At 35.0% G+C, this 26,540-nt stretch overlaps 3 protein-coding genes across 3 annotated transcripts in view; 1 reads left to right on the top strand and 2 right to left on the bottom strand.

Moving 5' to 3' along the window:
- The window catches only part of LOC147069137 (inactive ubiquitin carboxyl-terminal hydrolase MINDY-4B), a 79,603-nt gene extending 73,234 nt beyond the window's left edge, over nucleotides 1–6,369 (bottom strand). The window contains exon 1 of the mRNA XM_085951607.1: nucleotides 6,168–6,369. Within this exon, the coding sequence (XP_085807733.1) occupies nucleotides 6,168–6,369 (202 nt within the window). The remainder of the gene's footprint in view (nucleotides 1–6,167) is intronic.
- Nucleotides 1–26,540, bottom strand: part of LOC147069135 (E3 ubiquitin-protein ligase RNF13-like) — a 538,012-nt gene that overhangs the window by 135,842 nt on the left and 375,630 nt on the right. The gene's annotated exons all lie outside the window — the stretch shown is intronic.
- LOC147069136 (uncharacterized) lies at nucleotides 9,979–12,624 on the top strand. Its single transcript, XM_085951496.1, has 3 exons — nucleotides 9,979–10,377; nucleotides 11,263–11,357; nucleotides 12,242–12,624. Exons 1-3 carry the CDS (start codon nucleotides 10,041–10,043, stop codon nucleotides 12,587–12,589), a joined length of 780 nt encoding a protein of 259 aa, XP_085807622.1. The 5' UTR covers nucleotides 9,979–10,040; the 3' UTR covers nucleotides 12,590–12,624.

The following is a 26,540-nucleotide window of genomic DNA, read 5'->3' as shown; positions in this document are numbered from 1 at the left end:
CTATGTACCTACCTACTCAAACATAAAAAAAACTACAAGTGAAGACGAGACCCATAGCTTTGGAAGCAGGCGCTATACCATTATTGCACTGCATGTTTCTTGTATATAATCACCGCAGCGATACTTTGGATATGTAGCAATCATACCACTCACCATTAAATGAGTGACACACTTTAATATTATATTGTATGGTTTATTGTCAAAACAAAACAGTATAGCGATAATGATCGTCAGCAGTTCCTCAATATATTATAACTAGATCAGTACTGCCCTTCCAAGGAAGAAGGCAGTAACTCGCAAAATTTGTGAAATTGAGTTATGAATACCATCCGTTAGGTAATTTTGAAAGCTATGTATTCCGTTTACTTTAAAATCAGTATTATCACTAAAATGCCATTAAAATCCTTAGTGAAAAAATGGACATCTGTTAAATTAATTCAAATTTCTTAGCAAAAAGCCAGTAATTGCACCTATTTATTGCAGTTATTGCTTGTTTATTATTACTTTAATAAATTTGTATTTTAACATCCTATTAATAAAAATTATCACCGTTTTTTATTAATTCACCTCGAATTTATCTCGAAAGTGTGTGAGAATCAGTTATTGCCTTCTTCCTTAGGTGGGCAGAGTAGGGGTTGTTATAATTATATAATATCTCTTATAATATATGCGCATCTATTCTATACACAAAACTGCTAGAGGCCGCTATCGGCAGCTATCGAGGGTAGTTTTTCATTTTGTTGTATCGAAGTATTAGCACATATTGTAACAATTACGATAAATTAGTTGTAATTGTTAAAATAAGTACTGTGTTTTAACAGCAACTCTCTTGGCTGTGTTAAATTTTAGAGGCGAGATAGATAGTTTTGACTATTAAGACGGCTAATTTATTGTAATTGTTGCAATAAGTGCTAATACTTCGATACCAAAATTGAAAAAACTACCGTCGATAGCTGCCGATAGCAGCCCATAGCAAACTTGTGTTTTAAATAGATCCCATGAACTGCATTTGTATAAATTGTGCATGAATCGTCACTCACTCATTAAGTCCGTCACACGACGCACTACTATTGTCACGAGTTCCTCACTCAAAATAGTCAACCGTCTTTTCACTCGAATCAAGTCAGTTAATTAATGTATTTACTATTACATTCGTATTCACGATAATAATCTCACGCTGTCATCTTTATTAGTAACAACAAAAAATAAACTCTCCCCTCACAACATCCAAGCAATAACGACTTTATCTCCTCCACTTTCATCTACTGCTAAAGACCTATTTCTCATCATTTAACTTCCGCTTAGCTTTAATAGCACCTGTAATAGCACCTGTCCAGATCCTGATTAGCGACGGACAAAACCTCGAGAGCGTCGACAGTTTCAAGTACCTGGGGGTACACATCATGTTAGATGGCATTTTGCAGAAAGAGCTCGCTATCCGAATGGGAATGGCTGGAACAACATTCAACTCGTTACGGAATATCTGGAACTCACGATTGTACTAGGTCAAAACCAAATGCCGCCTATTTGATTCTGACGGTGCTGCTTTACGGTAGCGATCATGGCACCTTACAAAGGCTCAGAGCAACCGTATACTGAGCTTCAAAAACAGATGTTTGCGACGAATACTGGGTGTGCGGTGGTACTTTAGGAGCAACGAGGAGATAAGAGATCGCACCAAGCAGCCTCTCATCACGCTGAAAGTGAAGAGGCGACGTTGGACCTGGCTCGGCCACGTGCTGCGAATGCCAGAAGAGAACTTCAACCTGGCTTGCCTGTTCTTCAAGCCAACCAGATTCCGGCGTCTTGGAAGGCCGCTAAATATAATTTACAGAGTGTATACCTTTTGACCTAGAACGAAGCAAGAAGACTGGCGAGCGACAGGGATTCTTGGAGGCGCCGCATGGTGTCCATATGGCATATGCTCCAGTTAAGGGGCGGATATGGCAAAAGAAGAAAGAAGCTTTAATACCTTTCAATGGAAGCTTGATAACAATTCAGGTATTTTAGTAACTGTTGAATCTCAGTAGTGTGACTAGAGGATGACATTTGACTACCGATTTTTTGCGATATCATCTACCCATCTCACCAAGCTGAGTTTATTTGTTTTCCTCTCATAATGTGACTGAAATCTTTGCTGCTTTGTAAGGGTAGGTATAATTTTTTTTAAACTAACCCCGTTTCTCAAATCTCAATATCGTTTGAGTCAATAAATATTTAATATTTTATGTGTGTACATTTGTATATATATTGCGTTTTTAGATACATGTTAAATAAATCCTTATTCTATAGAGATGGAGTCAAAATGTATTAAATTGAAGCAAAGAACTATCTCTGGTCAAACACAAGTAACTTTGCATGTCAGGTTGGTTTAAAGAGAATATTACTATACTGCTCTTCCGGAAGAAAGAAGACAGTAATTGTCTCTCACACACTTTCGAAATAAATGACAATTAGTTATGTTATTTTTTCAAGTTTTTATACTGTGAATTAATAAAAAACGGTGATATTTTTTATTAGTAGGATGTTAAAATAGAAACAAAGTAATCATAAACAAGCAGTAACTGCAGTAAATAGTTGCAATGACTGCTTTTTTGCTAAAAAATGTATTGTAGAGGTTTTATATTTTAACTCTACAAATGTCAAGTTGTTGTCTATGGTCATTGATCGACCATGGACAATAATAATGAAACGAAAACACAAAATGTAGTCGACTCGCGCCGCTTGTCCGTTCCTCTTTTTAATATCTAAATTCCAAAAGTATAATTTAGATCTGCATACTCAAAGTTTAATCAATAATACTGTGATAACATATATACATAAATATTGATACATAAATAAAACTAATAATCACCAACAAGTGTCTCAATCTACCTGCCTCAACACAATATGTCACACACAACCAACCTTCTGATCATAATCATAATAGATGCTGGATTTCACATCAAGCAACACAAGTCCAGCATCTATAGTGTATTATTTTAGCAAATTTCCAAATTTTCACTAAGGATTTTAACGGTATTTTAGTGATAAAACTGATTTCAATGTTAACAGAACATATAGCTTTCAAAATTACCTAACGGATGGCATTCATAACTCAATTTCACAAATTTTGCGAGTTACTGCCTTCTTCCATGGAAGGGCAATTTAAACATACCACTATAATTTCAGATTCACTGAATTGCCGAAATACGCCTTGAATACATATTTATAGGATTAATGTATAATTAAATTCGACTTCAATTTGACATTAATCCATTTCACCTAATACCGTGTTAAAGAAAAAAAATATATATCTCTATATATATAAAAATCTCGTGTCACGATGTTTGTGGTCGAACTCCTCCGAAATGGCTCGACCGATTTTTATGAATTTTTTTATGTATATTTGTTAGGTATGAGAATAGGTCAACAAGTATATTTCATACCGCTAGGTGATTAGGGTATCTCTATCCAGAAAAAATTTCTTTTATTTTTTTGAAAAAATTTTTTTTGTATTTTTTTTATTATTTAACATAAAAAAATACTTATAACCTCAAATTTTCACTTTCCTACCCCCATCCTCCCATTTTATAATCGCGATTTTATTATTTTTGTATGAACAAATTTAACCGTCGTTCGTATTTCAAACAGAACGAAATTATTTATGTGGTTGAATGACAGATGGCACTACATCCGAGAAGATTTCAAGAGAAGCGTCGCGTCATTTTGACATTTCATTCGGCAAATCACAACGCAGTGCGTGCAAAATTTTGTACGATTTATTTTAATTTATCTATTTTTATGTGCGTGTATTACAGTGCACAATGCCAGCAAGACGCAAGGGGGGCCATTTGTGCCGTCGAACGAATAAAGCAACAAACATGCAAAATAGTAGAGTAGAAAGAACAGACGAACACATCCAACAAGATAACAAAAACGTGCGTGTAAGCATGTCGCAATTGCGTGCATCTCAATCACAAGAGGCACGAGCTGAACGAAATCAACAACGACAATTAGAACGGAGCCAAGCGCACCGGTTCGTAGTTAACACACGCAGAGCAAATGATCGACAACGCCAACATTTACATCCGCTTCGTTCCTTCGTCTCGCATTCGAGTACGAGCCAGATATTGAATATTCCGCTCATCCGAAAGTGCTGATTGGTGCTTTTAAACTTTTGCTCAAATTCAAACATGAGTCAGCCAGGATGAGTTGCGCATCAGGAAAAGTGCAACTACCAGAAATTGAGATACCACCAGAACCATTAAACAGCTTGCTCATTGGCACGGTTCCAGATTCAAACCTGTTCCTGAAGTCCATTCGCACATTCAATTCATGCTTCCAAATGACTTCGTCCGGAGCAACAGAAATAGTTCACAATACTGCGGCAAATGGTCAACAATTCCATTCTACGTTCAAAATCAAAGGTCAAGTATACCACAAAGTACGCTCATTGCTGCTAATTCCAAACGAACCACATACATTTTTACAAATCTACTTCATGGGCGCGGCGGTGAGGATATCAATCATGTGGATGCACGTTGCGGCTACAATAGCCTCAATTCGCCTAATGCCATGCGCATCGTCGGCGAACTGGACGCCCTGTTGAATAAGCACAATGAATTATTGAAATTCTTCAAAGCACACATGCACGAATTGCAAAGTGACAATCACGCTATTGTCATCAATCCTGATAAAACACCAGCTGGAGAGCACGTACGTCGATTCAATGCGACTGTTGTTGTCGAAATTGCTGGAATCATGGTTGGCGACCGCACATCGACGCGAGAAATCGTGATTCGAAGAAGGAAACAATAATCTGGAGTTCATCGCTGACACACACCGTTCATACGACGCTCTCCAATATCCGCTAATTTTCTGGAAGGGACAAGACGGATATTGCATAAATATTAAGCAACGAGATCCTGTCACAGGTAATTCATTCATTATGAACATCATTACTCTTTTTGAATTGAGAAAATGAATGGTTGATGTTTTTTTGTTTTTATCGGCGGTCATCGTCTACAGTGCTCTATTCCTCTTTCTGTCATAGATCCCATCCCCACACACTTACGATACATTCGTTACTTTCTATTTAACAACCGAAATATTCACTAGAAATAATTTATTTGGCAGAACAACGTTTGCCTGGTCAGCTAGTAATATATACAATATTGAACGGTAGAAATAAAGATTTAATAAGAAAGAATAATCAATAATTAAAACATCGATTTATTGCGTATGTTAGTTATGTAAACAAAGCGTCATCATTTTATTTCCGGCGGTGCCAATAGAAGAATAAAATAATGAACTTATTACCAATAAAACCATACAAACCAAACTATCTTCAAAATGCATACAACTCAAGTCATCTAGAACCCAAATAATTTGGGTTAGATTGATTTAACCTACTAAAATAATATGTTAATTTGAATATATCTACACTAGGGATTCCAATCCCGTGAACCCGAGCTATTTTCGATACCTATGAATCCCGGGATTGATTTTTTTATCAATTTTATGGAAAATAAAATAAAAACGAAAATATAACAGAAAAAAATACTTTCAATAACAAATCACTACAGTAGAAATAAGCTGAGTTTGAATGAAGTTTGATTTATACCCATGTGAAAGTTGCCGATTCATTTTATTTTTTCACATAAATTAATATAAATGAGAAAGATTGGAAAAAACCAATGCTTCGCATTTTTAACAAAGTAATTCCACCATGATCTCATACGTTTTACGGCAGTTTCATATTTGGCTGACTAATTAGATATATGAAGCGGAAAGGCCATAAGTACACCATGATTATTTGCTTTACTATTTTAAATCTCGCTAATCCATGCATTAAGTCTTTACTATCAGAAACAGCAATCTCATATTAAATTCACATTATTATTTATATTACAATATTATTTACTCCATTAAACTTAATTATGTATTTCCAAGATTGAACGTAGATATACAATATTAACAATAAATGTCTTAAATAGTATAAATTATACTCGATTTTTTTTGACCGATTTTATCAATGTTATTTGTAAATATAAAAAAAAATATATTAACAATGGAAAAAAAATGCCAATCCCGGGATCAGAATTGGCTCGGGATTGGATTCCCTAACATTAAATAATATTTAATATAAGAAAATAATAAAAAAAGAATACTCGAAAAATAATTACCAGGGTCCCAGAAATTAACAGAGTTAGATCTCCCGAACATCGCTTGAGATTCAAATGACACACGGTTATCGCACTGTTCACTTTCACCTCCTAAAACACTCTGCTGGCCTGATACAATCGTTTCCCTCGATACAGACGGTGATTGCACGTCCCGATTGCCAGTAATTAACTTCTCATCGTTCCGATTCGTACTGAGTGACATCCTAATCGCTTATGCTTGCCTGGTATTAGAAACGTGTTATGCCAGCGCTCCATTGGCGAGCCAAAAGTCCGACGACAATAAGTCTTCAGATTTTTCTACGTTCTGCTACTGGCCAACAGACGTTCAACGAAACGAGTATATAATTAATTTGACGAGTAAAACAGTCGACTTTGACAGCATAGATAATATACGTATATCTGACAGTTAAATCGTGATGGCGTTAAATGATACCGACGTTTTATGTTTTTTGGGTTATTGGGTGGCAGATAATGTAATAACGAAGCAAAGGGTACACAAATACTGGGTGAAACATTGGATAAGGAAACGAACGACATTATCCCACACAAATTTAATACGAGAATTGCGTTTGCAACCGAGCGATTTCCGCAATTATTTGCGAATGTCGGATGATGTATACACAGAACTGTATAATTTGGTCTCCCCATTTATTAAAAAAAAAATACTATGATGAGGGAAGCTATTTCTCCTCATGATAGATTATGTGCAACCCTGCGATTTTTGGCTGCCGGCGGAACATTCACTGACTTGCATTATAGAACTGCGATTGGAAGACAAACTCTGGGCAAGATAATTCCCGAAACTTGCCAAGTCATCATTGACGTTTTGAAAGGAGAATATTTCAAGGTGTGTATTATATTATACGTCATCTAATAAAGTTGGGCAAATTTACAAATATATCATTAACAAGTAGACATTGGTTGGTCTTATAAAGTGAACGTTTAGTGGATTGTTTTACCTATATAAATCATAGACGGCAACATCATAAGAATGGCAGACAAGATGCATTTGAGATAGGTATATATATAGTCACAAATAAGGCCATCGTTGACATGCTAAATATTCAATAGACCATTAGAATGCTGTACCTAGCCAGGACTCTCCATATAGGCTGTAAGCAAGCTGCTTAATTATTCCTGTTGAATGTATTGTAATACTAGTCATATTCTTCGAAAAGCAAGCATGGAATTTGATTTCTAAATGAGGCCACATAATAATATAGGTTTGCTAACATAGCTCAAATACTTACCATTTGTTGTATCGCTTAAGCTAAGGTTTATAGGCATAAAAACAAACAAAAAAACAAATATTTTTACAAGATATTTATTCATACAAAAAACATTAATTTATTATACCGGCTTTTGTACATTTTTGCTTAATATACGATAAACTGGTTGAGTATGAACAGTAGTTGCTGGCATTATTTTGTCACTTTGTCCCATAAAGGCAACTTCATGCATCAGCTTCTCGGCCAGCAATCTTTGTCCCTGTGACATCGATCGTAGTTTCATGGCCATCATTTTGCCAAAAACATCAAATTCATCTTCAGTCTTGCTTAGTTTGTCGGTGATTAATTCTAACACTTTGTTGGCGCTATCATTCGATTTTTTTCGTTTGAACGATGGGGGTTCTGGTGCTCTATTGAGATTCGACCTTGGAGTAGTCGACAACGTGGATGTTGAAGGCGAATATTCTATCTGTAAATAAAATGTTGATTATTTTTTGTTGCAGTTCCCTGATACGCACGAAGAAATGGAGACGATTGCAGAAGAATTTAATAGTAAATGGCAATTTCCAAATTGCCTGGGCGCAGTTGATGGGAAACACATTGCAATCGTGCCACCTGCAGGCGCCGGCTCCCACTTTTATAATTACAAACATTTCCACAGCATTGTTTTGATGGCGATTGCAAATGCTAATTATGAATTTATTTATGTTGATGTTGGAACAAATGGACGTATTTCTGATGGAGGCGTACTGAGAAAATCTGATTTTTTCAAACGTTTAGACGAAGGCAGATTAAAAATACCTGCACCAAAAAAATATTTTAATACTATCGGGGCTGTCACATGGCAAGAAAGTATGATAAGCAATAGATAAATTAAACCAATGTAACAATTTAGTTAAAATGTTTTACCTCAATACAATCTTTGTTGTTTAACGAGTTGGAGTAACTCTCATCAGGAGACATGTTTTCCAAATCGTCCACCATGCTGGATATTGAGCTCGATTCTGTAAAACAAAATGTAAATTGTTAAAATACAACATAATACTCAAACTTGTTTTTTATTATCTCTCCCCTAAGTACCCATTCCTTCATACGGTTAATATTGATATTGGTATAATTGGTGTAATCCAGTATATCGGGTATTTTCAAAATGTGTTTTCCGCTGTATTCCTCATAACCAAACTGTACCATTAATTTTGATTGATGATTGACGATTTATTGATTGTCTCTGAAGGAACCTAACTCGAGCGATTTTTGATTTTATGATCATTTCTTTTCTTCTTCTTTCGACCATGTCCGATCATAATATGGACCTCCACGGAGTGGAGGTTTGTATTGACAGATTTTGTTTTTACGAGAAATGGATGTCAGCCACTTGCTCAACATATTAGGTCCATACTCTGACTCATACACAAATTGAAATTCAATGTGTACTTGTCAGACCCAGGATTTGAACCTGGGACCCGACCACGACTCAATAAGCCGCGCTTCCACCGCCATGATCGTACCTATATATTATTATTTCTTACCTACCTCAGCAAAGAATAAATAATTTTATTGTGACTAGAAATGATTCATAGCTGTATGTTTTAATTGCTTAATAGTAGCTAATCTAATGCGATGTCACTTTCAGAGATACGACAATGTCATAGTCTGCACGTGTATAATAAATAGCTTTAAAGCATTCCCTCGTACCTATATATTATTATTATTTATTACCTACCTCGGCAAAGAATAAGAAATTTTATTGTGACTAGAAATGATTCATAGCTGTATGTTTTAATTGCTTAATAGTAGCTAATCTAATGCGATGTCACTTTCAGAGCTAGGTACGACAATTTCAAAATCTGCACGTGTATAATAAATAGCTTTAAAGCATTCCTACGTACCTTCCATTTGGTCGTTCAAGAACTCCAAATTTTTATAGTACCACAGTTTGGGTAGATAAACTGCGTCTGTGCCGGCTCCGCTTCGATATGATGTCCTTACTTTATTTCTCTCCTTTCTGTAACCCGACCTCAATGTCTGTATTTTCTTTTTAACATCGTCGACCCTTGCCTGCGGCTCCACCTTGATTAAAATCTCCAAAAGTTCCGCATACGCCAAGGACTTGGCATCACGATTCTTGTATAGTGGGCTGGTCGTCTTCCACAACGATGGGTTGTCTTTAAAACAACTAATAAAATCTTCCAAGAAACTTTTCGAATGCACTCGTAGATCTACCATTGTTGTTATCGATGTGAGATGTCCGAACACTTTGAATGACAGTTGATGGCGCTGTCGTCCGTCGGCATAGATATAAATAATGTGATGGTAAAGCGTGGTGAACGTACGAATTTCAGCGGCTCGGCGAGTAAAATATCAAACATGTTTTGCCGGCGCTCCATTGGCACGCAAGTCAGACGATTTACAGTCTTCGGACTTTTTTTTCGCGTGGAGCACCCCAGGTCTGCGGACTTTTTAATCCGCAGACCAGGCTCGTTGGATTTCAAACATGTTTGATATTTTACTCGCCGAGCCGCTGAAATTCGTACGTTCACCACGCTTTACCGTCACATTATTTATATCTATGCCGACGGACGACAGCGCCATCATTATTTTACTGTCATTCAAAGTGTTCGGACATCTCACATCGATAACAACAATGGTAGATCTACGAGTGCATTCGAAAAGTTTCTTGGAAGATTTTATTAGTTGTTTTAAAGACAACCCATCGTTGTGGAAGACGACCAGCCCACTATACAAGAATCGTGATGCCAAGTCCTTGGCGTATGCGGAACTTTTGGAGATTTTAATCAAGGTGGAGCCGCAGGCAAGGGTCGACGATGTTAAAAAGAAAATACAGACATTGAGGTCGGGTTACAGAAAGGAGAGAAATAAAGTAAGGACATCATATCGAAGCGGAGCCGGCACAGACGCAGTTTATCTACCCAAACTGTGGTACTATAAAAATTTGGAGTTCTTGAACGACCAAATGGAAGGTACGTAGGAATGCTTTAAAGCTATTTATTATACACGTGCAGATTATGAAATTGTCGTACCTAGCTCTGAAAGTGACATCGCATTAGATTAGCTACTATTAAGCAATTAAAACATACAGCTATGAATCATTTCTAGTCACAATAAAATTTCTTATTCTTTGCCGAGGTAGGTAATAAATAATAATAATATATAGGTACGAGGGAATGCTTTAAAGCTATTTATTATACACGTGCAGACTATGACATTGTCGTATCTCTGAAAGTGACATCGCATTAGATTAGCTACTATTAAGCAATTAAAACATACAGCTATGAATCATTTCTAGTCACAATAAAATTATTTATTCTTTGCTGAGGTAGGTAAGAAATAATAATATATAGGTACGATCATGGCGGTGGAAGCGCGGCTTATTGAGTCGTGGTCGGGTCCCAGGTTCAAATCCTGGGTCTGACAAGTACACATTGAATTTCAATTTGTGTATGAGTCAGAGTATGGACCTAATATGTTGAGCAAGTGGCTGACATCCATTTCTCGTAAAAACAAAATCTGTCAATACAAACCTCCACTCCGTGGAGGTCCATATTATGATCGGACATGGTCGAAAGAAGAAGAAAAGAAATGATCATAAAATCAAAAATCGCTCGAGTTAGGTTCCTTCAGAGACAATCAATAAATCGTCAATCATCAATCAAAATTAATGGTACAGTTTGGTTATGAGGAATACAGCGGAAAACACATTTTGAAAATACCCGATATACTGGATTACACCAATTATACCAACATCAATATTAACCGTATGAAGGAATGGGTACTTAGGGGAGAGATAATAAAAAACAAGTTTGAGTATTATGTTGTATTTTAACAATTTACATTTTGTTTTACAGAATCGAGCTCAATATCCAGCATGGTGGACGATTTGGAAAACATGTCTCCTGATGAGAGTTACTCCAACTCGTTAAACAACGAAGATTGTATTGAGGTAAAACATTTTAACTAAATTGTTACATTGGTTTAATTTATCTATTGCTTATCATACTTTCTTGCCATGTGACAGCCCCGGTAGTATTAAAATATTTTTCGAAATCTCCTCGCGCTTTCTTAGCATTGGCAGTCGAGTTCCGATTAGTCGTTGCTTCCAAAGGCGCTAAGGTGCCCTGTGACCTCAGTCCGAGCTCTATTAAACCTGTCTCAGGATTTTCCCTATCAAGGTCATGAGAAGGAGTATAAGTATGTGTTGATTTGCGACGAAGAAAGTTGTGCAGCACACAGCAAGTTAATACAACTGTATTGATATTTTCAATTTTCATGTTTATTGGAGCTTGAAAAATGCGGAATCTAGCAGCTAAAATGCCAAAAACATTTTCTATAATTCGCCTGGCTCTGCATGTCCGATAATTATATATTCTTTTACTGTGATTTAAATGCCTTTGTGAATACGGCTTTATGAAATCGTTACGTAATGCAAAGGCTTCATCGCCAATATAAACAAATGGCAGTGCATCAGAATTAGCAGTAGGTTTTTTTGGTGCAGGTATTTTTAATCTGCCTTCGTCTAAACGTTTGAAAAAATCAGATTTTCTCAGTACGCCTCCATCAGAAATACGTCCATTTGTTCCAACATCAACATAAATAAATTCATAATTAGCATTTGCAATCGCCATCAAAACAATGCTGTGGAAATGTTTGTAATTATAAAAGTGGGAGCCGGCGCCTGCAGGTGGCACGATTGCAATGTGTTTCCCATCAACTGCGCCCAGGCAATTTGGAAATTGCCATTTACTATTAAATTCTTCTGCAATCGTCTCCATTTCTTCGTGCGTATCAGGGAACTGCAACAAAAAATAATCAACATTTTATTTACAGATAGAATATTCGCCTTCAACATCCACGTTGTCGACTACTCCAAGGTCGAATCTCAATAGAGCACCAGAACCCCCATCGTTCAAACGAAAAAAATCGAATGATAGCGCCAACAAAGTGTTAGAATTAATCACCGACAAACTAAGCAAGACTGAAGATGAATTTGATGTTTTTGGCAAAATGATGGCCATGAAACTACGATCGATGTCACAGGGACAAAGATTGCTGGCCGAGAAGCTGATGCATGAAGTTGCCTTTATGGGACAAAGTGACAAAATAATGCCAGCAACTACTGTTCATACTCAACCAGTTTATCGTATATTAAGCAAAAATGTACAAAAGCCGGTATAATAAATTAATGTTTTTTGTATGAATAAATATCTTGTAAAAATATTTGTTTTTTTGTTTGTTTTTATGCCTATAAACCTTAGCTTAAGCGATACAACAAATGGTAAGTATTTGAGCTATGTTAGCAAACCTATATTATTATGTGGCCTCATTTAGAAATCAAATTCCATGCTTGCTTTTCGAAGAATATGACTAGTATTACAATACATTCAACAGGAATAATTAAGCAGCTTGCTTACAGCCTATATGGAGAGTCCTGGCTAGGTACAGCATTCTAATGGTCTATTGAATATTTAGCATGTCAACGATGGCCTTATTTGTGACTATATATATACCTATCTCAAATGCATCTTGTCTGCCATTCTTATGATGTTGCCGTCTATGATTTATATAGGTAAAACAATCCACTAAACGTTCACTTTATAAGACCAACCAATGTCTACTTGTTAATGATATATTTGTAAATTTGCCCAACTTTATTAGATGACGTATAATATAATACACACCTTGAAATATTCTCCTTTCAAAACGTCAATGATGACTTGGCAAGTTTCGGGAATTATCTTGCCCAGAGTTTGTCTTCCAATCGCAGTTCTATAATGCAAGTCAGTGAATGTTCCGCCGGCAGCCAAAAATCGCAGGGTTGCACATAATCTATCATGAGGAGAAATAGCTTCCCTCATCATAGTATTTTTTTTTTTAATAAATGGGGAGACCAAATTATACAGTTCTGTGTATACATCCTCCGACATTCGCAAATAATTGCGGAAATCGCTCGGTTGCAAACGCAATTCTCGTATTAAATTTGTGTGGGATAATGTCGTTCGTTTCCTTATCCAATGTTTCACCCAGTATTTGTGTACCCTTTGCTTCGTTATTACATTAGGTATCTGCCACCCAATAACCCATAAAACGTCGGTATCATTTAACGCCATCACGATTTAACTGTCAGATATACGTATATTATCTATGCTGTCAAAGTCGACTGTTTTACTCGTCAAATTAATTATATACTCGTTTCGTTGAACGTCTGTTGGCCAGTAGCAGAACGTAGAAAAATCTGAAGACTTATTGTCGTCGGACTTTTGGCTCGCCAATGGAGCGCTGGCATTTGAAATCCAACGAGCCTGGTCTGCGGATTAAAAAGTCCGCAGACCTGGGGTGCTCCACGCGAAAAAAAAGTCCGAAGACTGTAAATCGTCTGACTTGCGTGCCAATGGAGCGCCGGCATTAGTTACTCCGGATATATTATTTTGAATAATAAATCTATAAAAAATATTATTGTCTATTTTTTCTTCAAAAAGAAAGAAGAAGAAAAAAGTCTTGAAATTTAGTACTTATAACACTTATAGTGATTCCACAACGTTGCGGCTGAATTAGTAGAAATAGAAAAAAAATATCATATTTATTTATAACCGCCGGCTTAGACACGCCAGTCTTACTTGATTCCAAATGCATCCAATTTAGAAGTTAAACTTCTTTTGGGACGTTTGGTGGAGAGTGAAATTGCGATCTGCGCGCACACACCGTTACGAAAGTGCGCGACAGTATGAAGTTTGGTGCGAATCAGTCGGCTGTATACAAACGCAAGTTTGATAGTAGAATTGTTCCGAATTTATTATTGTCGGCCATTTGCAATTCATTACGTAAACAAACGATTAAACGTCAGAGTGACAGTTGTTACTTAAACTTAACGTGAAGTTCCCTCATTGTTGAATTGAACTGCACTGCATCGGCACCTGTATGACGTTTTGAACGTTTTTATAGTAGTCATGTCAAAATCACGATTTTTTGTTTTTAGCGGTTGGCACTACGTATTTTCTATGACAATGTTGTCTATGGTCTGCAAGTTGGGTTCTATTAAAAATATTATCTATAGATGTCATGTCAAACGTAGTTTTAACGTACGCAACGTAGAAACGGTTAAAATTAATTGAAATTAGCATTAATAATTAATAATAATTCAAATTAATAATACATTATTATAGTGGGCACTTTTCATCACTGTCATTCTTCAGAGAATTTACGAGATGGTTCACGTTCAAAATATTCTGCGAAATGACGAAACCATAGACTAAATTTTCGCCGTGACAGCGCGACAGTAGGCAACATGCACCGTGACATGCACCTTAATGTGGGTTGGGCTTTACTGTCACGATAGCTTAAAATACACAGTATTGCTGCTAGTAAATACATGTACGTGTACAACAGGCGCTATTATGCTTGATTTTAGAGGGCATGTCAAACTACAAATTGCAATTACTCCATAACAAGATTTTGAGACTTACCAAATTTTAGCAGTATATTATATTATTAATTGCAATACATACAAATCTATGTATTTCTATGTCTAAACCTCTTGATAGCCGTTTTGTATAACAACGCGATAGACGTTACAAAATACCAGGCGGACATAGCATTATAGGAGGTCAGTCAACAATTCAACGCTTCAGAGATTTATCTGTATACAAAACAACACTGCGAATCTGCTAACACGGCCCAAACGTTTAGTCTATTCTGAACGATTTCTGCTTGCCTGATACAAATACCAACTGATATAACGCGGTTGCGTTTGAAAATGACCAGGTATATAATATATATACTTAGCTAGATTTCCTTACGTCATTTAGAGGGTGATTATAAAATAATTAATTTTATATTATTGGTGCACAGACTTATAATATGACGTAATATGGCATTTCTAATTTAATGACTTTTGTGCGACAAAACATATAAATTAACAAAACAATCGTATAATTGAAAAATTAAGACTTCTTTGGTATAAATATAATATACGAGTGAAACACAAGTTTTCGAGATGATAGTTTGTATAACAAAGATCATATTAATATGAATAAACTAATATTTTGATTCTTTCTAAATATCGACGGGCAGGACAATTTACAATAAAAAATATTACTCCGCGTGACATCTGTCCAATCATGTTTCAAATTCATCAGACGGACGACGGCTCACTTTAGTATCATGACATTAATTCTCTGATGGAAATTTATACGCGACGGATAGTAATTTTAAGCACAAAATCGTTATATTTTTAAATACAAAATTGTGTCTTAAGAACTATACTAATTAATTTTAAAAAAATCGCGTCTATGATGATTGGGCACCGGGACAACCGGGCGCTACGCAATCGAATGAAATTCGAAAATAAATAGACGTTTGTGAATTATAGGTACTTTTAAAATATATATTTAATATTATTGTCTATAATTGGAGAGAATTTAAATATGCACACTAAATAATGATTTAATTGTGCATATGTTTAAGTTCCAACGAAAAGAGAGTTCTTTTATGTTTATATAAAGCCTCGGGCATGATAATTCTCAATCCGCAATAAAACTTATCTTTGTCGTCTGCTACCAGGAACAGTTTAATGAAGCTGCACTCGTACCAATCACGGAGGTTCTTAAACCACAAAATGCCGCGCCGTGCTCTGCTATGCTTCCCATTGATCCTTCTTTGAATTTTAAGGAATTAATTTATGATATTAATAAGGAAGAATTTCCTTGAATTTCAATGGGGTTAAGTTGGACTGCAGAGGTAGTACCTTTGTTCTGAGTAAACCAGTCACTGGTCCTCGCTGTCCTACAAGGCAAGTGGATGCGTAATATAGATCTAAAACAGATCATTAGTCTCTCCCCTATCAACACCGTCTGTGCGTGGTGCCAGCACCACATCCTCCTAGAGGTGACCCTGGTATCGCAGAACACAGCGGATCTAGACTGGGAAGTCAATAAATATCCCAGGTATTGGGCAGCAGCAATTACCAGTACTGGTTTAAGGTGGAGAGGATGGACTTCAGTACAGCTTACATTTAGATAGCTTAAGGCATGATCGCAACGGATTTAATGGCTTTGACACTGCGATGTGGAAAGCATCGGGAAACTACCACATTAACTATATCTCTAGTAATCAACATGGCTGCAAAACTGTCTACCTCTCTCTTAAAGTTAATACAGCGAAGAGAGGTGCTGTTAAAACATAGCACTTATTGTAATAATTATAATACTTATCGTAATACATAAATATTATAAACTACCCTCGATAGCTGTCGATAGCAGTATTTATTGTGTATAGAATAGATGCGCAGGGGGCAGATCCCTTGCCATATACTCAATAGAGTTTTGGCATATTTTTTTATAAAGCCAGAATAATAAATTTGATTGATACAATTTTACCAAATGTGTTATAAAAATATTATGAAAATTTGCTGATAGTGTAATAAACCAAATTTATATTGTTTAATATAAGATAAGTAAAACAACATACTGTATACTATAATTGAATTGCATTTATGCGAGACTGGCACAGTAAGGTTTTCGGATTGAATGCAAGTGTTATTCTATTAGAAGATACTGCAATGCAATTCCCGTTCGACTGAAATGCATAGATGAGGTAAAATAATACGTAAAACGGAATCAATTACTTAATAGGTATTACGAAAACAGATTTATTCGTCTAAGGGTACTTTTTCACACTTAGTAAATATAAGCATCGAAAATCAGAGGAAACCTAATAATATAAATATAGTACGTTTAAAAACTGCATGACTTCCAATACTCAGGTATACTTTACAGTTATTACACTACAGTGGCAAAGAGTGAAGGTAGGCTGTTAAGATTCGACATCAATAGTGCACAAAAGCTCTGTCAGTCATACTTATTTGTTTTCATTGAACTAAGAATACAATTTGCAGATGGTGCTTGTTAGTTCTTAAAATTTAATTCAACCTTGCCTAAACCAAACCATACTTTAGTTTAGGTATGCTATGGACAAGTACTAAAAAAATCTTTTAAAAATTCTACGATGCTCAGCGGGAGATGAACCCGCATCAACTGGAAGCGTGCTAATGAGCTTTACCAATTAAGCCATGTACGATATTATCTAATTACGACGAAATTAACTAGTAGTTGTAACATTTTTGAAGCGTTTCACAAATTTTATTAATTTTGACAGTCGAGTTTTGTGTTTTGATTAAAAGTAGGTATCAATTACCTTACTTACTAACCTGTGTCTTTTTTCCATCTCAATTTCTTCAAATTTTAGTTATAACCAATTATTGTTAATAATAATTTAATAAACTTCTTTTTATTCAACGAATTCTCTATATTCGAGAATGTAACATTCTTTATTGAACATACATAATTTGAAAAAACGTCAGATTTCTTCTAGTAGTTGCATAAATCTGAGATGTTTTCTAATTATATATCTTGAATAAAGAACGTTACATTCTCAAATCTTGTGAATCATTCATTATATAAACAAAATAGTTTATTAAAAAAAACTAAATTAATTGACCGTTATATAGCTTCCATGTGATTAATTTAGTTAACGCAGTGGTACTGAACCGGTTCACCGTGGAGCACTGGCGCTAGCTTGGTGCAAGTCGCAAGTGCACCGCGAAAAATAATACTCGTATGATAAAAGCAATTGAGCAAAAAGAATTGTGGGTAGCTATTTCAAATATTCGACCTTATATTTCTAAAATTTAGAAAATCCGACTTGCTCATGTATCACATTAATTAATTAATTAATTGATTTCAGCGATACAGACATTTTACACCTAACATTTAACACATTCACAAAAACAATGTGTGATAAAACATACAAAACTACCTTCACACTACCGCAATAAATTCCAAAGCCTACTCACACGCACTCTCACCCACATATACACATGCACGTAAACACATACCTTATATTATATACTTATTTTAAAGTTGTTTCTTCTCTCTCACTTTGTTTTAATTTAATACAAATGTAATAATAAATGTGGAAACCCATTATTGGTCCTTTTATATTATGTAAAATGTTGTAATATGTACTTGCAATGTCGACTGTGAGTCGAAATAAAATAAAATAAAATAAAATAAAAATGATAACTGTAAAAATCCATTATTTTACTTTGTTTAAATATATTAAATTTACTCCTGTTTACTGTGGTAACCATAATTTCTAGAGTCAGATTGGCACTCTAGAAACGATAGCTGTCTACGGAGACACTTATATTATGAAATAGTTTCTGCGAAAACGCTCCCAGTGTGATCGCGCCAACCCATCGCCTGCACGCTCACAAGACAAGTGGGTAACACGCGATATTAAATTGCCACAGTGAAAAATACAATACGCTTCTCCGTTAGTGGTCGGTACCACAGTAAAGTTATAACTTGACGAATTACGTGAATTTATTTGATATTAACCCGTTATTATAAGACACTCCCGAAAAGAAAGATGTCTCATTTTCAATAACTTATCCTTTTTCGATATGACGTACTGTTAATAAAAATAGCAATGCAATTCTCGGCAACCACATAAAATATTAAAATTAATCTCTTTTACTGTGTTAACTAAAAATTCATGGTGGAAATTCATTGTATTATTGATTTAATTTACTCAATTTAATATTTAATTTAATAATCTTCACAAAACAGGCATCCATCAAGATCATTCTGTTTAAGTTTGTAACTATACTTAAAAAGTGTTTTAATGACGTAATAAATACTATTTTTTAATGTGTTTTACCACTCTTACTACAAATACTGTTTAATTTTTTTTTCTGAAATGACTACACTGAACCATAGTGATAAAACATTCGACCATTCTCTTCATTTGATCTCAATAGGAATGCACAGTTAACTATCTAAACGGATAAAATATTGTCTACCAAAACTTGGTAATTATTATGATTTCTTAAAAAATAGCCGTTTTATTTAACATACTTAAGTATTAAAATAGACTTCAATCTATTAAAAAAACCTGATTTCAAACTGTGAAAAAATGGCCATAACTTTATAACACGTTTTAAAGACTTTTGGAAGTAACTGTGAATATTTTAATATATAATCAATTTTGAGAGCTTATCTTAATACCATCGTAGACAAAATATCAAAAGTTTGAATCGAAATATCAAATAAATAATAGTTATAATCTATATTACAGTGGCTTAGGTGTCGGCCTATAGTTTGGTGGGTCCCAGACTAATCTTGGGTCTGGCAAGTACCCATGGTGTTTTTCAATTTCTGTATGAGGCAGAGTATGGGCCTAATAGGTTGAGCAAGTGGCTGACATCCATTTCTCTTTAAAACATAACTTGTCAATACAAACCTCCACCCTGTGGAGGCCATAATTATGATCCTATTAGGATCGAACATGGTCGAAAAAAGAATCTATGGATAGGTAATTATATTTTTTTTCATTTACCGCCGACAATCTTATTAAGATTATCGCCGTAAAGCTTAACATCATCCGATGTTTAACTTTCATCATCTTAAATAAAATCACTATTTCAAAACAAAATCAGTAACTAAATAAAGTAATAACTAAATAAATCGACAGTGAAAATTCCCCATTGAAAAAGTTTTCGCAAAATAAAATTTCAACTCATTTTTTCCTCTTATATAATAATATTAAAAGACTTATATATGAAAAGAATGGAGTAAAGCAAAACACGTGACGTCAGTGTCAGTCAACTTTTAAGTAGTTTCCAGTAGATATATTCCTGGAGGAAGAAAATATCACTCAAAACTTTCCTTCGAGGGGCGGAGTGAATAAGTCATTTCAAGTGAAGCTTCTCTTTCTATTTTAAGGCCTCTTTCTTTAAACTTCTAAATAAAATAAATGCCAAAAGTTTCTAACGCTTCCGACCGAAGAGTTAGTATTAAATTGTAATTTTAAGATTTTTTGGAAAAAGTTAGTTTTAAGCTAAATGCTTTCATCCAAATCAGAGTTGTCACAATAATGAAGGTGTTTTTTCAAATTATTTATAACCATGTCCTTGATTTTTCATACAAGATGATTGTTAGTAATTTTGAACCATCACAAACACCCAGGCCTTTTTCCAAACTAATAATTAATATTAGGTATATTGTCTCCTCGGAATCCTCTTTGGGATCGAACCCAGCTTCAGGATAGAAGTAGAGTACAGGCGTAAGGGCACTGCACCACGAGAGCATCTTAATAATGGAGGTCATTGATGTATTGTTTGATATCCAAATGCCGGCTTTGTAAATGCGTACATCGCAACAATTACATTATATTATAATATATATTATGTGTCTTTATTTATCTATATTAGACCTGTTTGTAACGCATGAGAGGAAATATATAAAGCGATACTGTTTCTGCAACTGTTCAATTCGACAACTGTGACAACCGACAAGTTGCATAATAATTCGTCTTGCATGCTTGCGCATGTGCTTCAACTGAGGTACTTACATGTAAAGTTGGATTTCGGGAATTTCCCGACGGGAATTCTCGAGAGATTTTCCATCCCGAATCTCGAGAATTGAAATTTTTAACATTTCGGGAAATCCCGGATATTAAGAATCTTTTTTCGAGATTCGGGATTTCTTTATTATCAAATATTAAATGAAAAAATGATTTTCTATATAAACAAAGTGGACAGAAAACACAAAACGTTCAAAGACTGATCGGGGCATTTAACACAATTAAGCCAACGTTGACTCAAAATGAGCGCAATTTTTGCAACATCAGAGAATTTTGTGTCTCAAAAGCGTAAGCGATTGTCGGATGCAGTGATTGACTGTCTGTGTGTTTTGAATTATTTTAGTTTTCCAACTTCTATTTTGTTCTTTTTGTTTCTAACATAAATAAAAAGAAACATATCTTTTTGAAAGTTGTCTGTTTTTACACTGATTTTAGAATTTTTACAAGTTTTTTGAATCTCCTGATATCTCGAGAATTCCCGAGAATTCTTTTCTGGAAATCCCGAATCTCGAGATTGCGATTTTCTCGGGAAATACCTAACTCTAATTACATGGTCGAAGAAGGTTAAATAGCAAACACAATACACACGTATTTAGTGAATTTTTTAATATATATCTGGATATTCAAATAAAATAGTGCTATAAATAACAGTGAATGTTAGATTCCGGTATCCTGGAATATTACTGGAATGAGGCCCCGATCAGCGGATCCTCTTCTAGATTAGAAGAGGCGATGTAACAGCTAGTCGCAGTCAAAACCTTGGTAAAATTATAAAAAAGATACATTAATGTTTACCCAATGAATACCCAATTTTCATGTGTTTCGTCATGGAAGCGGAGGTGATAATTTACGTGAGTGATGTATATTTGGATCAAGGACACTTGTGTTTTTGATGTTGGCATATTATATTCTCATTACTTTGATGACTTCGGAAACGTCTCACCTAAGTTAATCTTAATTAGTCTGACTTAATAATAATTATTATTATAAGTATTAGGTACATTATAATAATTAAACAATTTAGTTCTTCCTGTGATACGTTATATTATAACATAAACATTATAATATAAATTTATTTACAACAGTATTTCTCAAACTTATAACATTATAATACACTTTAAGAAGCATGGATTTTACTAGTGTAATCTCACTTTCTACAACACTTTAAAACCAGTCTTTTTTTAGGCTTTCACCTGTAAATTAAAATTGTTTCTTTTAGATACATAACATTATTATAGTGTATAAGTATTGTTATTAGAATAAAACTGAGAGTAAATTGACCAAAACGCATCTGAAATTGAAATTATATATTTTTTGGTTACATGTAAGTTGTACGTATTCAGTTTATTGTGTGACACTTATTCGTGCGCCGTAGTACGTGAAACATGAGTTCGTATAACATTTTATCAAATGACGAGTTCTTCGTTGAACATTTCACCGTGGAATAAATTTGTATGTATCTTACAAAATGCGGCGATAGTTTGTAAATAGAACTGTTCAAATTAGATTAACCCTAACCTAACCTAGTAAAGATATCTCCACATGTTGTAGCATACGTACAAATATACTCCACGGTGAAATGTTCAACGAAGAATTCGTCATTTGATTAAATGGTACACGAACTCATGTTTCACGTACTGCGGCGCACGAATAAATGTCCTGCGGTAAACTGTTTACCCACAAATTTCCGGATACGATATTTTTTTCGGGTTACTGTTGGGGAAAAGTTTCTCTTAAAATCGTTAGATGGCAATATTGCCTTTTTGCTTGAAACCAAAATGAAGCAGAAATCGAACATAGTAAGAAGTATCCCCATTGCTAGTCACCCTCTGACCAGACCGAACATATCAGTGCGTAAGGCACTAGTTTCTAATCCGGGGTCTCCGGGTTCGATCCCGGTGAAGTCACAGTACATATAAATGTATTTTTAAATGCAGGATTGTTTCACTACACTACTGTCATTAAGCCACATGGGCTATTGTAGTGTTTTAAAATAAAAAGGAATTCTTAACCTCAAAATAGGTGAAAACGACATTGAAGCTAGTGGCCTTACTAAACCATAACTATCCCGCATAAACCCCGGTCTTAATCAGTCGTATCACGGGACCCTACGTTTAGATGTAAAGCATCAGTATTTTTTATGAGTGGGATAGCTCAGGAGCAATCACCCAAGAGGTTTAAGAGCATACTTCAGTGAAACGGCAAATAATTTTCAACTATAGGTGCGACGAACTTTTTGGACTAGCTGCCAATCGGCAAAAATCTGTGAACACGTCAATTCGTTTTGTGATGGCGTCGGCTAAATGCAACAAAATATTAAAATTACCCTTTGTGGCGTTCAGTTCGGACGGTTCGATGGCGCCCAATAGCTGCATGAATCGACTTGAGCCGCTCTTTTCTTCCCCAACACATTAGGACATTTTTAGGACATGTGATAAAAAAATATAATCACGAGAAAACGTTTTTTTGTTTAACAGATTTTCAAAATGTTGTACCTATTAACATAGGTAACTAATAATTACAAGATAAAAAGAACTTTTTATATACAACGTTTTTAAATTTTCTGTTGAAATAAATTATGCTCAATATGCTCAAACTTGTACTTGAAATGAAGTAAATAAAAAACAAACAAATATAGAATACTGAAATATCATTTTGACATTTCATTTTGATTTCCATAGTAACGCACGTATATATTAATAATTTAGTTGCTAGGACCACCTCTTAGCAACCAATAATAGTCTTTTACTTTTTACGGATTTTTCTGAAATAACTTTCCATACAAAACAGAATTAACTGAAAACTAATTCAATTCTGCTTAAATATGGCTAAAAGTATTAAAAGAATGCATTGGCATCGTGTTCTGATATATTCTAAAAGTTTAAAATGTCTAGCTAGTCGGGAAGTTAATTAAAAATCGATTGCAAGATTTTAACTAGACAAACAACCACTGGACAAACAAGAATACGAGCTAATAAAAACGTTATAAAATAGGAACATCTATCGACATAAAATATAACTAACGATTTCAGACGATAATTAAGTAATCATAACTCGAAATTATCATATTACATTATATTAGATATAATGATTAATCGATATCAAACCTTTCAATTAAGCAGTTCACAAATATAATGTCTCAATTGAATAATAATTGCTCATTGTTCACAATGTAGGTACCTACATTAAAATACAAAATAATAAAACCCAACTATAATATAATATTAAAATAGTTACGAAGCAATATAAACAACTTTGAAAACAGTTATGGGTTTTTTTTTTTAAATATTTTTAATTTAGAGAATTTTTAAATATGGTATTATTTTCAATATAAATGATCTTAATGTTTTCATAATGTTTTTGATAATGTTTTCTGCTAAGGAAATTTTAGTTATGACAAATGTTTCTACATTCCGCTCTTACTACAAGTTTGTGTATATAAAGCATGTCATATAAAACAATATTTTACAAAAAAAAACCAACCGCGTGCCCCGTATCGCGTACTATAATTTGAGAAACGCTGGTTTATAATAAATATCACGTACATTAGAAATATTATAACAATACATTATGAAAACAACCAGAATAGAATTAAGAATTATCGCTCGTGGCAAATGTCTGTTGAGAGCATATTATCTTAGAATTGTACTTTAATCAACTAAATTTAATGTGCTTATTAATTGCTTGGCATCATGGTTAATCGCCCACCTCCCTTGCTTAAATAATAATAATTAATTACCCGCATGTCCTTAATAATACAGGTATTATAATTGAGACGCTGAGAGGACAACCGACCCAACTCCACACGATAGAACTAAATTATTTAAAAAGTGCAGAGGTATTTATGTATATTACTTTATTTATTAATTTATTAACGGTGCATGCACATTTATGAGGTCTAAGTGTAATGGGACTAGAACCACTTAGGGATGACAGGTGTATCATCATCAGCCTGAATCTATCCACTGCGAAGTGGAAGCAGCTTAAAGAGGCCTTCTTCAAGCTGCTTCTACTTCTCTCGGTCCTGTGCATTGCGTTGCCACGTACTTCCGCAGAACTTTATCATTTCATTGATCCAGCGGCCTCTACGTCTACCTTGCGGACGTTTTGTACTTCTTGGATACCACTGGATGACTAGATTTGTCCAACGATTGTCTCTTCTTTGAGCCATGTGTCCAGGTCATCTCCATTTAAGGCTTTTAATAAACTCTATTACATCGCAAACCCTTGTCTGCTTCCTTATCCACTCATTCCTCTTTTTGTACTTTCGCGTTATGCCCAGCATGCACCTCTCCATACCACGTTGTGCTACTCTAAGTTTTTGGATCTCTCTTTTACTTAGGGTCCATGTTTCACACGCATATGTAATCACGGGTAGCACACACTGGTTGAACACTTTGCGCTTTAGGCACAGTGGAAGGTCACTTTTGAAGACATTATTCAGGCGGCCAAAAGCACTCCAGCATAGGTTTACTCTGCGAACAATTTATATCAAATATACATCCATGACAGGTGTATATTAAATGAAAATCTATTTGGAGTGGCTCAAATGAATGGAGGAAAGAGAGTTTAGAGCCGCGTACACAGTATATAGTTGGTACAAGAGTAAATAGTAAATAGTTATGTTAGCGGTCCGAGGCTCGGTGGAAGTGAGTATTGTGCGGTGTGATTTTTTTTGTTTGACAATTTGCAAGTTCAAAACTATTCAGTGACTTGTATATCATAATTTTCACATGGCATTAGAGAATTATGCATTTTAGTTGATTTCGGAGAGAAATATTGCGGTTTTTTTCTACTCTGACTTTATTACAAAGTAGCTATTTCTTGGGAATGATTTGAGTTACTCCATCTCTACCCGCCATGTATATGCAGTCGCGGTTTGTGCACAGCCACCTACCATAACACTATAAACGTGTCAGAATGAAAAGATTTTAATGCTACACTTCCTTGTGTCGAAACGATGTTGCACGGGACTGGTGTAACAACCATGTACCTTAGTGCTTAAAGAAATAGTTTTATAAAATAAGAAGAATCTTGACTTTCTCTCCCGTCATTTATCTTTAATGACATGAAGTGTCCTCTGTACCCGTGTACCCGTGTGATGAATCTAAGGAGGGATCGAAATTATTCCGTCCTCCATATGACGCAGCAATTTTTTCAAATGCCCCAATGTTGGCCATGGTTGATATCAAGTCGGCATGGCCAATCGTGCCCGTATGTGAACGGACCTTGACAAACAACTTCGCTGCATCGGATCACATCAGCAGGCCATCCCAGAGGACGTGTACAGCGTCTGAATGGTCATGTACGCATGTGCATTCTGGCCCATGTTCTACCAAACGAAAACCATGCAGCTTGGCTGCGAAGTCACCATGACCGGCCAGAAACTGGCTTACCTAGTGTGTTGGTTTTAGTTGTCTCATATGGAAATATGTTTTTTGCGAATAAATTTATATGCAAAAACGTTAAATGTATAACAGCTAATTTGTTACTTGTACCTCTCAGGTCAATAGCTACTTAATTTATAATTATTTCCTTTACAAGCAATTAATATTATCTTTTACAAACAAGAATTTATAAACCCACTAAACGTCTAAACAGAGATGACTGTGATGTGATCCCTGTCTCATAATAATAAGTAAGTACATACCTAACTACATAACTATAGTAAAAAATATGCTTGTTGTATTTTTTGAGCAATCTTATT

This window comes from Rhyacophila brunnea, unplaced genomic scaffold (assembly GCF_057557595.1).
Source record: "Rhyacophila brunnea isolate RB1 unplaced genomic scaffold, BYU_Rbru_1.0 scaffold_24, whole genome shotgun sequence".
NCBI lineage: Eukaryota > Metazoa > Arthropoda > Insecta > Trichoptera > Rhyacophilidae > Rhyacophila > Rhyacophila brunnea.
Note: the sequence above shows the minus strand (reverse complement) of the source record. Positions and strands in the feature narration are given on the sequence as shown.